This window comes from Cherax quadricarinatus, chromosome 22 (assembly GCF_038502225.1).
Source record: "Cherax quadricarinatus isolate ZL_2023a chromosome 22, ASM3850222v1, whole genome shotgun sequence".
Lineage (NCBI taxonomy): Eukaryota > Metazoa > Arthropoda > Malacostraca > Decapoda > Parastacidae > Cherax > Cherax quadricarinatus.
The window spans coordinates 36,682,436-36,697,040 of record NC_091313.1 but is presented as its reverse complement, the minus strand read 5'-3'; the positions used below and the strand labels follow the sequence as shown (position 1 = coordinate 36,697,040).

At 39.7% G+C, this 14,605-nt stretch overlaps 1 protein-coding gene across 1 annotated transcript in view; it reads left to right on the top strand.

Annotated features, from left to right (window-relative positions):
• LOC128689618 (uncharacterized) overlaps positions 1-12,933 on the top strand; it is a 29,762-nt gene extending 16,829 nt beyond the window's left edge. Inside the window, exons 5-6 of the mRNA XM_070087667.1 lie at positions 10,228-10,464; positions 12,352-12,933. Coding sequence (XP_069943768.1) covers positions 10,228-10,316 — 89 coding nt within the window. The 3' untranslated portion in view covers positions 10,317-10,464; positions 12,352-12,933. The remainder of the gene's footprint in view (positions 1-10,227; positions 10,465-12,351) is intronic.
• Positions 12,934-14,605: the final 1,672 nt, after the last annotated feature.

The window sequence follows — 14,605 nt, the reverse complement described above, 5'->3', positions numbered from 1 at the left end:
GCCAAGAGAGAGCAGACCACTGTGCTTCAACCAGCTGTAGAATGAAAATGATAAGGGTGAAAATATGAGTAGTAGCCACATCACCTTCACAATTACCAGATCCACATTATGATTGGCTGAACCTAGGTACTAATCTGACGATGGGGCCCCGATCTTCAGACCCCTAGTGACCTGGTTTGCTGGTTGGTAAGGCAGCCTAAGTGTGTTAACATGCTCTGAATAAAGATTACATACTCTTTGCATGCAACAAATAGCAAATCCCTTCTTGCCGAATAAAGCAAGCGACAATTTGAGTATGCAATAATTTTGCAAAAATCTTTCTGAACCTAACGAAACAAATATATTTCATTTTGTTTGTTTATTAATAAGAGAAGTGAATGTTTGTTATTATTGTTTATTATTAAGAGAAGTGAATGCTAGGGTCATGGCAAGAGGTGTGGAGTTAAAAGATAAAGAATCAAACACAAATTGGGAGTTGTCACAGTTGCTCTTTGCTGATGACACTGTGCTTTTGGGAGATTCTGAAGAGAAGTTGCAGAGGTTAGTGGATGAAGTTGGTAGGGTATGTAAAAGAGGAAAATTAAAAGTGAATATAGGAAAGAGTAAGGTTATGAGGATAACAAAAAGATTAGGTGACGAAAGACTGGATATCAGATTGGAAGGAGAGAGTATGGAGGAGGTGAATGTATTCAGATATTTAGGAGCGGACGTGTCAGCAGATGGGTCTATGAAGGATGAGGTGAATCATAGAATTGATGAGGGGAAAAGGGTGATTGGTGCACTTAGGAGTCTGTGGAGACAAAGAACTTTTTCCGTGAAAGCAAATTGAAGCAAAGAGGGGAATGTATGAGAGTATAATTGTAACAACACTCTTGTATGGGCGTGAAGCATGGGTGATGAATGTTGCAACAAGGAGAGGGCTGGAGGCAGTGGAGATGTCATGTCTGAGGGCAGTGTGTGGTGTGAATATAATGCAGAGAATTCGCAGTTTGGAAATTAGAAGAAGGTGTGGGATTACCAAAACTATTATCCAGAGGGCTGAGGAGGGGGTTGTTGAGGTGGCTCGGACATGTAGAGAGAATAGAACAAAACAGAATGACTTCGAGAGTGTATAAATCTATAGTGGAGGGAAAGCGGGGTTGGGGTCGGCCTAGGAAGGGTTGGAGGGAGGGGGTAAAGGAGGTTTTGTGTGCGAGGGGCCTGGACTTCCAGCGTGTGTGAGCGTATTTGATAGGAGTGAATAGAGACAAATGGTTTTTAGTACTTGACGTGCTGTTGGAGTGTGAGCAGAGTAACATTTATCAAGGGATTCAGGGAAACCGGGAGGCCGAACTTGAGTCCTGGAGATGGGAAGTACAGTGTCTACACTCTGAAGGAGGGGTGTTAATGTTGCAGTTTTATAACTATAGTGTAAGGCATCCCTCTGGCAAGACGGGGATGGAGTGAATGATGGTGAAAGTTTTTCTTTTTCGAGCCACCCTGCCTTGGTGGGAATCGACTGATGTGTTAATAAAATAAAAAAAATGAATTATTAAATTATTTGAAACTTATCTAAAAATATTTAGATGGGTTAGTCTAAATTAAATTGCGCTTGTTATGATAAGGTTAAGTTTTTTAAGGTAAGTTTTATTAACTTTTACATTAAGTTTTGAAAAAAAATAAGTGTGTGTGACACTTTTCTGCTTATCAAGAAAAGGAAATCGATAAAATATACAACTGCTCCTTCCTACACCGCAGTTCTGTTCCTGTATAGTACCAGGTTCGTCTGCCATATAACACTCTCTTTATATGTTAATGTTTGACTCCTAATTTCCACTCTCTTGATCAGACGTTCAGCTTTTATCAATCTTTTTCTTAAATCGAGACGTTCGTTTTAAATTTTTAATTTAAAGATTTTGCTTCAAAACTTTCTAGTCTCAGCATTTTGCATTTAATTCATCACAGGCAAATCATTTTTTCTTGGTGATTAATTATTTTTTTGTTATATTTAATTAGTAAACGAAATTCCTGCACAACAGAATAAGAACAAAAATAATTAAAAATTTCTTCTTCAGACCAATTTCAGAATTTCATGGGTCACAAGATTAAGTTCATTGTGATGCGGAACCTCCCATATTCTGATTACCAACCTCTGAGTGACCAGCCAAGTTGTCTAGTTACTTACAGAGATTGTGTTGACGCTAGGCTCGTTTCTGTCGTCTCTCTTAAGCTCAACTGCAGGTTAGACCTTATCTAATTTAGTACACGACAAAAATCTTTCAATAATTAATGAGAATTTATTTTTTTTTATTCGCCGGTACTCTCCCGGCCCGGGACTTTTCCAAGTAGTGGTGACCCGGCCTTGGCTCCCTATCTGGGGAGTGTCTCGAGACTTAAGTCTCCCATGGGAGGAGGTACAAGTACCCCCTCATCTTTGGGACCAACTGTCCCCAGGCCTAGCCACATTCCCCGCCCTCACGGGGCTCGTAGGGAGAAGCTAGGCCTCATGCTGGAAATGTTTTCACTGTTAAACCATCAAATAAATTGACAAAGAATATAAACTACATTTTCAAGCATTAAAACCCCACATATTCATGCTTGCATTATAATTTCTAATTTCTTGTACACACTGAGCAGCATCGAGGTTCGTGAGACGAGTAATCGATCTTGGGGATCTGAAACTGAAGGTAAATTTAATGGAATGTTGGGAGAATTACAACGAGAGGAGGCTGATTGTGGTGCACCTTTAGGACCAACAGCAGAGCGACTGCGTGTTATGGAGTTTGTAAGTGGATACGAGATTGATTCGTTGAGCTTAGTGTCACTGAAGGCCAAACATCTGCCACAACACCTGTCTATAATACGACCTTTCACTGGTGAGTAATTATTATTAATACATTTCAGCAGGAAAAGATTTTGTTATTAATTTTACAAGTTCTAAAGAACTCACTGCAATGCATATCAAATACGAAATAATTCAAATATTTTTTATCTTTTGTGATCTTTTAGCCAATTGGCTGAATTGCGAAAGATTTCTTGTGTACTGTATTATATAGATCATTTTACCATATCTTAAGTAATAAGAAACTGTCAATAAACTTTTTTTTATCAGTCTCTTAATGTTGGTGAGGGGCTCTTGATTTAGGGAATTGGATCTGTGCTCCAGTTCCCTGAATTAAGCCTGAATGCCTTCCACATCCCCCCCCCAGGCGCTGTATAATCCTCCGGGTTTAGCGCTTCCCCCTTGATTATAATAATAATATCAGTCTCTTAAGGATTCCTATTGTATTGTATTGTATTGTATTGTATTGTATTGTATTGTATTGTATTGTATTGCTCTATACACTCAGTTTATCTTATCTTGTAATGATCTCGAAAAGACTTGTACATTATATCCTTCAAATTATCATGCTGTATAGTCCTTATCAGAGTAATTTATGGGATTTGATAACAAACTCCGTTTTTATAAGGTCGTTCACTGGAAAATTAGAAATGAAATAAATTAAATGAAGGACAAAATAAAACATTTACAGGAAAAACAAAATTTAATTTAATACATAGCACCAATGGCAGCCTGACTTTTTTTTCTCACAGAAACTGCTTCAGAATATATCAGTATTTTATTATGATTACTAATTTGGCAAGTCCTGAGCTATAAAAATCAAATTAGAATGAATTTTTTTTGTTGCCATCAAAAAATGTCAGTTTGCTAACACACAAACTCTTAATAAAAGTAACTTATTCTTACTGATTTTGCACACTGATACTTCAGTTTGCCATCAGTCGACCACCACTGTCACACTGATGATAATTAGGATTAAAAGTATTTTTTAATGCTAATACTAGTACTGTGTGCTGGCTGTTTATCAACGGTTAAGGTGAAGATTACCACAGCTCAAACTTAGCGGCAATATATTACTAATACGTTTAATATTAAATTAGCTTATCACTATGTACAGGCGGCTTATGGTTAGCACTGATGGTGTGTGTTATAGTGTGGAACGTCGTCATGTGGTTACTTCAGCGAATATGGCAGTGGATGACAGGAATTCATTGCGTGATACTCAGCACTACTGTTTTATACAGTTGGGGATCGCTGCTGAACCAGCAGCCTACCGACCCATCCTTCAGTAAACAGATCCATTTTTGTCTTTGTTTCATCACTTCTTCGTCACAAAAAAAGATCTGTAGCTCAACACTTTCAAGAGACCCAAAAACATTAATTCAAAACCATTAAGAGGCCAGAAACTTTAGCTGAACATCCTAAAGATTCCAAACAGCCGTAGCTTAAATCTCTCATGAAACTGTGGGCCATCTCTCGTAGGTTGTGAATAACTGAAAGATCCGAGACCAACAATATGTAAGGTGAGGGACAGTGCTTAATTCATTAGGAAATAACGTTGTTGTAGGGACGTTTACATAATAAAAACAACATGGGGCAATACTTGATCATAAAACCGCACTTATTAGTTGACAGCTCAGATCCCCAGTAGCCGCAACCTGGGTATCCCCTTTGTGTTGGCTGTCAGTGTCCTACGGGGCTGTTTGAAAGGTGTGTACAAAGGGATATTATATTCCTATAGATTACATATGCCACTGTTTCAATACCCAATACCAGGTTACTTCAAGGCTGTGGTCTTGAAGTTACCTGGAACTGGGCAATCGAAAGTAAATCACGATCTCGATATCGTGAGTCCTACTTCCCTAACATCAACCCTAGGTACTGCAGTACTGAACGGAAGATGTAAGATGAGGTTGAACTTACCTGGCTCATTTTGTAATGAGAGCATGTGATGCTGGTGACTTCACTGAAGCCGTTACCGCTAACTTGATTTGAAAAGGTATGATACTCATGGCCACGTCTTCTGTTGTCTGCTTGACACACGTCGCCTGACGAATGTAACTCATATTAGTCCGTAATAATTTGTGGTAGGAAGGATGTGTTGCACTCATGCACATGGGAGAGTTACGTGATTCTTAACTCTTCCGTTATTCTTCCTGAAGATTATCAGTACACACATGGGAAATGCACTCGCAACCAGCCACAACTGTCTCTGCATTTCGACTTCAGTTGGCACGGGTGCCCACGTCTGGACACCGCCCGCTTCTTTGAAATCTTCACCTATCGAAAAATCACTGCAGTTTGTCCTACCAGCGTCTGCTCCCTCCCTTCAAGGAAGATTCTGCTGACATATGGAACATAGATAATCGATGCCAGCATGCAACAGACTTCAGTCAAGGATTACTTGCATTTTAGATGCGGGCTGTGTGACTTAATACCCCTAACTATTGTATCAAGATCAAGGTAATTCATCTCTAATTTTTAATGGTCTGGTGAAACAGTAGTTCCCTCAGACTTACACACTAGTGCACAATCGAGCACATGCTCTTGTAAGGAGAGAAGTGTTCTCATGACGCCTTAGTCTAACATATGTTTCTGATGTGCGATCAATTTGCAATGTTGCTTGGTAATGAACACGTACAGCTGAGCAGTTGTTTTTTTGGGAATGAGAAAGATAGTAGCCCTCTTTCACTATTCCCTTTTGAGAGGAGCTACCTCCTTTTTAGAGGGGGATATCGCCCCCTTCACAACTGGAGAATTTTCTCCACAGCTGTCTCCTGGCGCAAGACTTATTGAGACGATGACCAGTTACGAGGTCAGAGTATGAGTGTCCTGAAGATAGTTTCTCCCTTTTAACGTTTACTTGTGTCATTGAGTTCTTGGAGCTGAGGAAGAATTTTTGATGAGCTTAAACTACAAAGTAGAAGTCGGAAAAAAAATATGATTTCAGACCAACATTTGTATGTTAATTTTCAGATACTTCAAGATGTCTCTAAAAAATGTTGTCGGAATTTTGTATAGACCCGTTTTGGTCATGGACCTCAATCTTCACCTCCTTAAATCTTCGATAACAAGCAGGAACAATTGTGAATATTTTACACTAGTCTATTTTTATCCAGATCACAAGCCAAATTGATTGTTTCAAGCGTTTAATGCACTGATCACTTATCTCAGCATGTTTTGTCTTTGTGACCAATAATTTGGTTATTTAAAATAAGTTTGAAGGAATGCTGTAGACTTCTTCAGTCCCTCACCCTGATGAACCTACTCAGCCTCTCAGTGCCTCTCACATCTTATGCTCTTCTATTAGCTGGTCCCGCCTCCTGTTCCGCCCATCAGTTCATCCCCCATTCCTGTTTTTTTTTATTCCTACCCCTTGTGGGACATTAGCTCTTTTGTACTGATCCTTTTTCTTATCCGTAGACTTACTCCACTTCTGCCTCTACTAATAGGACCACCACTCCATTACTACTACTACTACTGCTAGTACCATCACTAGTACTACTACCTCTACTATTGCATTCCTTCTCTCCCCTTCTGTCTGTTGTGCCACTGAACCTACTTCCCCTACTTATTACTGTCACTACTACTTCTGCTTCTAATTCCACTACCAGCATTTCTTCAACCAATACCTCTATACTTCTTTCTTCCTCCTTTCTCTCGTCCCTGTCCTCCTCGGCTATATATACTGGCTCCCTCACACTCGTGTGTTAGTGTGGCTCGCATGTGGTACAAGTAGGAACGTCGTCATAAGCTTCCCTCTTTTAAGTGCGGGTTATTTGTGTATTGTTCCAGTCACGGTAGTGTGCCTTTTTTCTTCATGAACTTGGAGAATGAATGATGGGTCTGGATAATGCAGGATGTGCCTGGATATTGCAGGATTTGTCTAGATAATGCAGGGTGGGCCTGGATAATGAAGGACGGGATTTTAGCTCTGGTCTACAGCGCTCATGATCATCTGAGACATGCACGATGTGCACTGAGAATGAACCATGTACCTGGAGTGTGCATGACAGGATAACCCTAGTGCTTACAATATTACCTGAAGAGTGCAGAATGGGCCTGTAACATGCAGGAGCGTACATGATGAACCTCTTAAAACATTTATGATGGAAACGTAGCTTGCGGTTAGAAACTGGATAACGCAGCTCAGGCCTCGAGCATGCAGGAAGGATTTATAGATTTCATAATGGGACTAGAGAATAAAAGAAATGCCTGGAGTATGCAAAATTGGCCTTCATCCATCCATCCATCCTGTAGGATGGGCCTGAAGCATATACAATAGGCATGGAGTAGGCACGATGAAACGTTAGCATGCAAAATGATACCGGAGACTGCAGGATAAGTTGGAAGCATCAGAACAGACCTGTATCATGCAGAATGACCCTAGAGCATGCACGATGGTCCTTGACGTTCAATATTATCATTGGACACTTAAAGTAAACCTGAAGTGTGGATGAATGGCCTTGAGCATGGGCCCAGAGCATACGGAATGGCCCTACAGCATGCAGCATCTCTTGGAGCATGCCAAATGGGCGTCAAGTCCTTAAGATGAAAGATGAAAGGAAACACGCCCAATGTTTCCACCCCTTTCCCGGAATCAAACCCGGATCCTCAAAGTGTGAAGCAAGAGCTTTTGCCACCAGGCCACGGGCCACCGTAAAGGAGTCAGGATGGATTTGAAACCTAAAGGATGAGCGTGGAGCATACAAGTAAATCAGGGAGCATGTAGTATTTGTCAGGAACATTCAAGATGGGCCTGTATCATACACATTTACCTCGAACATTCAGGATAGGCTTGCAATTTGCAGAATGATTCTGGAGCATGTAGGAGTTGATGTATGCAGCATTGGTCTAGAGTATGCAAAAGACTCGTCCAAAAAGTAGAGAAGCAGGCAGGAATAGGAGAGAAAGTACTGAAATGGTTCAGGGATCAGGATCCGAGACAAGGTGTCAGAGTGGGTCCATGTGTCGATTGGGGTTCCATAAGGGTCAGTCCTAGATCCGGTTCTGTTTCTTGTATAAGTGAATGACATGACGGAAGGGATATAGCCAGAGGTGTCTCTGTTTACAGACGATGTAACACTAATGACGAGGATCAGGTAAGAGTACAAGAGGAACTGGACGGGCTGCAACCCTGGTCCGACAAATGGCTCCTGGAGTTTAGCCTCAGCAAGTGCAAACTTATGAAGCTTGGAGATGGACAACGGAGACCGCAGACGGAGTACAGCCTAAGAGGTTAGCGGCTGCAAAGCTCACTCATGGAAAAGGATCTTGGGGTGAGCATCATACCGAGCACATCTCTTGCGGTGCACATCAACCAAATAACTGCTGCAGCATATGGGCGCCTGGCAAACCTGAGAATAGTGTTTCGACATCTAAGTAAGGAGTCATTCACGACACTGTACGCCATGTACGTCAGGCCCATACTGGAGTATGCACCACCAGTATGGAACCCACACCTGGCCAAGAAATTAGAGAAAGTGCAAAGATTTGCAACAAGACTAGTCCCGGGGCTGAATAGAGGTTAAGGGAACTCAGCATGACAACACTGGAACACAGGAGAGATATGGAGGACATGATAACGGTATGTAAATTACTGAGAGAAAGTGACAGGGTTGATAGGGACAGAATGTTCCAGAGATGTGACACAGCAACAAGGGGTCACAGCTGAAAGTTGAAAACTCGGATGAGCCACAGAGATGTTAGGAACTATTTCTTCAGTCACAGTGAAGCAATCTGGTGTGTGATGTAGTGAAGGCAGGAACCATACATAGCTTTAAGAAGAGGTATAATAAAGCTCTTGAAACAGGGAATGGTCCTGGTAGTGACCAGGGAAGAGGCGGGACCAGGAGCTATGACTCGACCCCTGCAACTACAATTAGGTGACTGGTCGATGAACCGAGGTACTGATATAATAATGGGGTACTTATTAGATCGTTAAATTCTTAGAATCTGTCGTTCACTGATCGGGAGGCAGCCTATATGGAAGTGTGACATACGCTGAATAAATTGTAAGACCCCTGTACCATGACACACATGGGCTCAAGAACTTTTGCATGGCCTCATGTACTTCTTCCATGGCCTCTTGTACCTTTTGCATGGCCTCATGTACCTTTTGCATGGTTTCATGTAACTTTTCAATGGCCTCAGGAACCATTCGAGTCATGGCCACATGTATCTTCTGCACTGCATCGTGTACTTCTTTTTATGGTCAAAGGAACCTTTTACATGGCCTCAGAAACCTTTGCATTGTCTTAGAAACCTTTGCATGGTCTTAGAAACCTTTGCATAGCCTTAGAAACCTTTACATGGCCTTAGAAACCTTTGCATGGTCTTAGAAACCTTTGCATCGTCTTAAAAACCTTTGCATGGTCTTAGAAACCTTTGCATGGTCTTAGAAACCTTTGCATGGTCTTAGAAACCTTTGCATGGCCTTAGAAACCTCTGCATGGTCTTAGAAACCTTTGCATGGCCTTAGAAACCCTTGCATGGCCTTAGAAACCTTTGCATGGCCTTAGAAACCTTTGCATGGCTTCAGATATCTTTTGAATGGACTCATGTAATTTTTCTTTTGCATCATGTATATTTTGCATGGCCTCAAGAACTTTTTGCATGGCTTCAGGACACAAGCGCCACGTACATGAGGTCATGGCCTTATGTACCTTTCGCATGTGTTTTTATTAATCTCTTTAATATACATTCTAATGTATCTGGAGAACTCTTGGTACAGCTCTGTGTGTTACATTACGAACTGTTGTATATCTAGTAGTACATTTTTAGCATGGAATAACACACCACTTGTGTGATTTTAAGATAACTGTGTATTACCTCGAGAACCTTATATATGACTCTATTAATCACCAGAAAAACCTCGAGGATGAACCTCGAGTGTTATTATGACCTGTCTTGCCCTCTCCAGTAAACTCATATACCCTTTTCATAGCCTCGTTAATCGTTTTCTTGAAATGTGTCCCCCCTAGTGTTCATGTATCCCTTTGATGTCCTCATGAACTCTCTTTGTTTGAGCTCTAGTGCTCTTCGTTCCTGATGTCACTCGTGCTTCTGACTTTTACCCATTGATTTGAACTTAACTCTGTCACTGGATTTAAGTTTTCGTGTTATGTTTAAATGGAAGGAGATTCTCACGCCACGCTTTAATAAAAATCCTGTGTACACACATAAGTTAGTTTTCACAAACCAGGTTCTTTTATTTACTTAGAATTTATTTTAAAGAAAGTGGTAATAGTTTTCAATATTTTTTTAATAATTTTTTAAATCAATAGCAAGCAACTACGATTTTTAATAATAATTAAATCATTAATAATGATCATGTTTTCGTACCTGTTTAATCTGATTTTTTACATTACCGGTTGTCCCAGTATCAATTTATTTCGTGTTTACAGGTGATGGTAGTAGTGTGGCTGGTGTTCTGTCTGGTCATAATCACAGGGTACAGCTCATCATTAATCGCTCACCTCACAATCCAGGGTAAGATTAAACCCCCGGAAACAGTCGAGGACCTGGTGTCTAGGAACAACTGGAGGTGGGGCCTCGAGTCGTGGCTCATAAAGGGGGCCCCTGGACAATACTTCAAATATCATACTGATCCTGTGATGCAAGAGATTAATAAGAAAATGGAGGTGAGTATTTCAGTATAGATAATTAAGGCATTACTGAGTATTACTTCATTAATTACTCGAAAAATTATTTAGAAATGTTAAACATTCATTATACAATAATAGTAGTGGCATATTCAAATTAGATAACTTTGTAATGGAAGGCATTGTTCACAGTCTGAAACCTAAATTCAATCTGAATTCTCTGGGTTGTCGGAAATGCAACTCAACGCATATAAACTGAGTATCTTTTGCTGCTCACAGTCAACATCATGGATAAACCAGTGTTTACCTGAAGGGTATTGGGCCAGTCTCTGGAAATAGGAGGGCTTGCCCTTTTTGCTGCTTCCCCATTTTCTTTATGAGAGGGAAAAAATCCCATACTGATGGATGCCAGATACTTTAATACAATATGAAGCCTGAGAGTGTGGAGATAGTTGTCAAAGTGTTAATGCTGCATTCGTTTGGTCAATACTGAATATTTAATGTTAGTATGTTTCATTATGCCTCTTCTACTGCTACTGTTTTAATATCTTGTCTTCATTTTTCTGGCACTTGGCACATACGCCCTGTTTGATGCCATCACATTCTAGCTCGAGTCATTCCCTTGAACTGATTTCTGACTCATTTCTGCAGCATTACAAGCTCCTGATGATGTGTTGTTTTGTATGAACTGGATGGGAACCGATCCCAAAGTTTCGTGGGCGATATTCGTTACAATCGGAGAGCGAGACTTTCTTACTCTGCTGACGTTGTAGTCGTTTTGTCTGCTGACTTTACCTACAATAAATGGAAAAAAAATTGTCACCAGTTTTACATGAATTTAGTGATTTTTATTCATTAAGAATTTTTCCAGTTCACTGACACTTTGAAATAGCAAGAAAAAGATCACCACTTGTGATGTTGGTGAGGAAATGTAAGAATAAACAATGTGCAGCTGAAGTTGCAGACAGTTGCACGAGGAGAATTTACCTGAATAAGAAAAGAAAAATTTACTAGCATTGTGAAACAAGATAATGAGTATAAACTCAAATAATATCGACACAGTGAATTACAACTAAGAGAAGATGAAGTATCTTTAAATAAGTTTAATTACAGTAATCATTGATCAGAATATAATCCAATTGAAGGTTGTATTTGTTAGAAGATACATGCAGTAAGACGAAGACAAAATTTCTTGGTAAAATGAAAAAGCAACTAAAACTTCATGATTTATCAGAGGTATTAATAGAATAAGGTTGATGATACGGGAAGAATTGATTTATCACCGACACACTGATCCGCACTTAATGTAATGTCTGAAGAATATTCCAACTCAAAGAATATTTCCCACATCAAGATGTACACAATTGGAGATCCAGCTCGTACCCTTTTGAAACCAGTATCAGTGTTCTCATATAAGTAATAATGAGCGACTCATTAATTTCATGTAAAACTGACGTCAGATTGTTTAATATAAAGTTTACAGATCCTAGGGTCGTGACATCAGATAAACAATACAAATTGTTAAGTGCTGATAGCGCAGGCTTATGCATTTTTCTTTTTTTTTTTATTCGCCGGTATTCTCCCGGCCCGGGTCTTTTCCAAGTAGTGGTGACCCGGCCTTGGCTCCCTATCTGGGGAGTGTCTCGAGACTTAAGTCTCCCATGGGAGGAGGTACAAGTACCCCCTCATCTTTGGGACGACCACATGATTCACACAGGAAACATCGGAGTTGATTACCAACTAGTTTTATGCGTAAAGTAAAAGGACACAAGTGCAACTAATGTGACATTTTATTGTGGCAACGTTTCGCTCTCCAGGAGCTTTGTCAAGCCGTTAGTTTTCTACGAATCGAAGCAAAATAAATTAATGTCTCATCTATTATCCAGAAAAATTAAAAATATAACTAAATACCTCCTTTTGTTTTAGATCTTGAGAGTGGAAGAAGCACTGTCGCTGGTGAAGCAGGGAAGTTACACTCTATTTTCACCCAAATTCCACATCACGGTCGTCATTGATTCCTTCTACACTGACAACCTCGGCCAGACACCATACTATGTCACCAGTGAGGGAGTCCACGTCTTACATGACTTCGGATGGGGGTTCCGGCATGTATACTGTGTTATAATACTTTTTAATAGTCTCTAAGTACATTTCTTACTTGTATTACATTAAGTGAATTAATTAATTTATAAGTTTTTCCTCTTGTAAAGAAGAAATTATTGTGAATCTATGAAAATTTTTAATTAGTATCAACTGAAATCATTGTTCAATCTATATATGACTCGTGTATAACTTATTTGGTTCCTTTTGATACAGATTAAAAACTTCATTATTCTTCCCTTAGCAAAGGTGCGCCATTTCGACAGCGTTTTAACCAGCTGTCGTTGCAGTTGAAAGAGTCTGGCATTTCTCATAAATGGATTTACGAGGTAATAGCCAGACGAGTGAAGGAGAACAGAGGAGGCACAACACTAGACGATGAAAAGTTCCAGACAGATTCATATAATGCAAGTATTTCCCACACTTTGTTTATTAGTATATTTAATTCAATAAATATTTTGATTTTGTGAAGATTTTCAATATACATATTTGTTTCTCATGCGTGTGGTTTTTATTGAAACGCCATATTTTTAGCTTCCCTCCCCTTCCTCCTTCCCTTCCTCTCTCCCTCCATCTCCCTCGCTCGCTTTCTCTCTCTCTCCCTTCTTCTCTCTCTCTCTCTCTCTCTCTCTCTCTCTCTCTCTCTCTCTCTCTCTCTCTCTCTCTCTCTCTCTCTCTCTCTCTCTCTCTCTCTCTCTCTCTGATTGCTACCTTTGTAATAATCAAATATGATAAAGTTTGCTCCCAAGGAGGATTAACGGATTAACATCCACAAACTTGTGTAATGACTCCTGTAAAACGATAAAGAAAAAACTTCATCACCTCTGCGAGCACCGATATTCAATATAAATTTATTTTGTCAAATTAATAACTTGTATTCTGCAGAGAACATATTTATTTAAGTTACGCTAGACTATGTGTTTGGCAGGGAAGCTGAGGTGGAGCACGTTATGACAAGGTCAAGGCAAGCTGGCGGATTCTCTGAAATATGATGAATTACAGACCTTGTCTATAGAGCGTTTAGAATTTGCAAAAGAAATTCCTGGCTGTTTTATGAATAAGGAATAATACCATTCACTCCGTTAGAGTGAGTAAATAGCGTTGCGTTATGCAATGCATTTGATATTCTAGCTAAGCCACACTCCATTATCGTCCAGTTAGAAATACAAGGAAATTCTCAAGGTTTTCCAACCAAATCCACCGAATTTTGTAGCTGTAGAACAGTGGTTCCCAAACTTTTTCAGCTTGTTACCCAATTTAACATGCCACATAAAGCATGTTACCCCTTTCACAAAATGTTGTTATTATTGATATATATGGCTAAACGTGAACGTATACAGCCTCGCATACTCTGCTAATCCTAGCAAAACCATTGAAAACGTAAGAACCACACATACATTATATATAAAATTAATAATAGCTACAAATTCACAGTAACAGTGGGTAAATACTAACTATATACTGCACAGGGCAGTACACATACATACCAGCTTATGTCTACCTCGGCTGATGCTCACAGATAAACTGACAGTGTGAAATAGAGGCAGCCTCAGGAAGTGAGTGACGCGTACTGGACAGGTCGATCTGGGCTACTGAGTGACTTTTGTCCTGAAGCATACTTGTCAAAATACTTTTGGGTTTCCACACACTTAGCTATATATTTCTTCTTTTCTAATACTGTATATTAGTTTTTGATGTTTATTGTTATTTGGTTTAACTTTATTACTTACTTATAATAGGTTTACTTTACAACTTTATATACTAAGACAAAGTTAACAATAATCCTCATACCGGGTACCGCATTGTTTTCTTGATTTTCAGAATTCATAACTTTTTTTTCTGTCACCCCTCCATTACCCCCCAAAAATGGTTAAATTACCCCCAGGGGGTAATTTACCCCCAGTTTGGGAACCACTGCTGTAGAATTTGTAGAAGAAGGCTTTGCTTCCTAGGCGCGAGGATCAATGATATGTGTGACCACAAATTTGCAGAGATGATGAAAAACATTCTAGGAAATGCAGTTTTGATGAAACACTTTAAAACTTATTTAAAGAAGAGTAGACTAGAAGAGATATATATC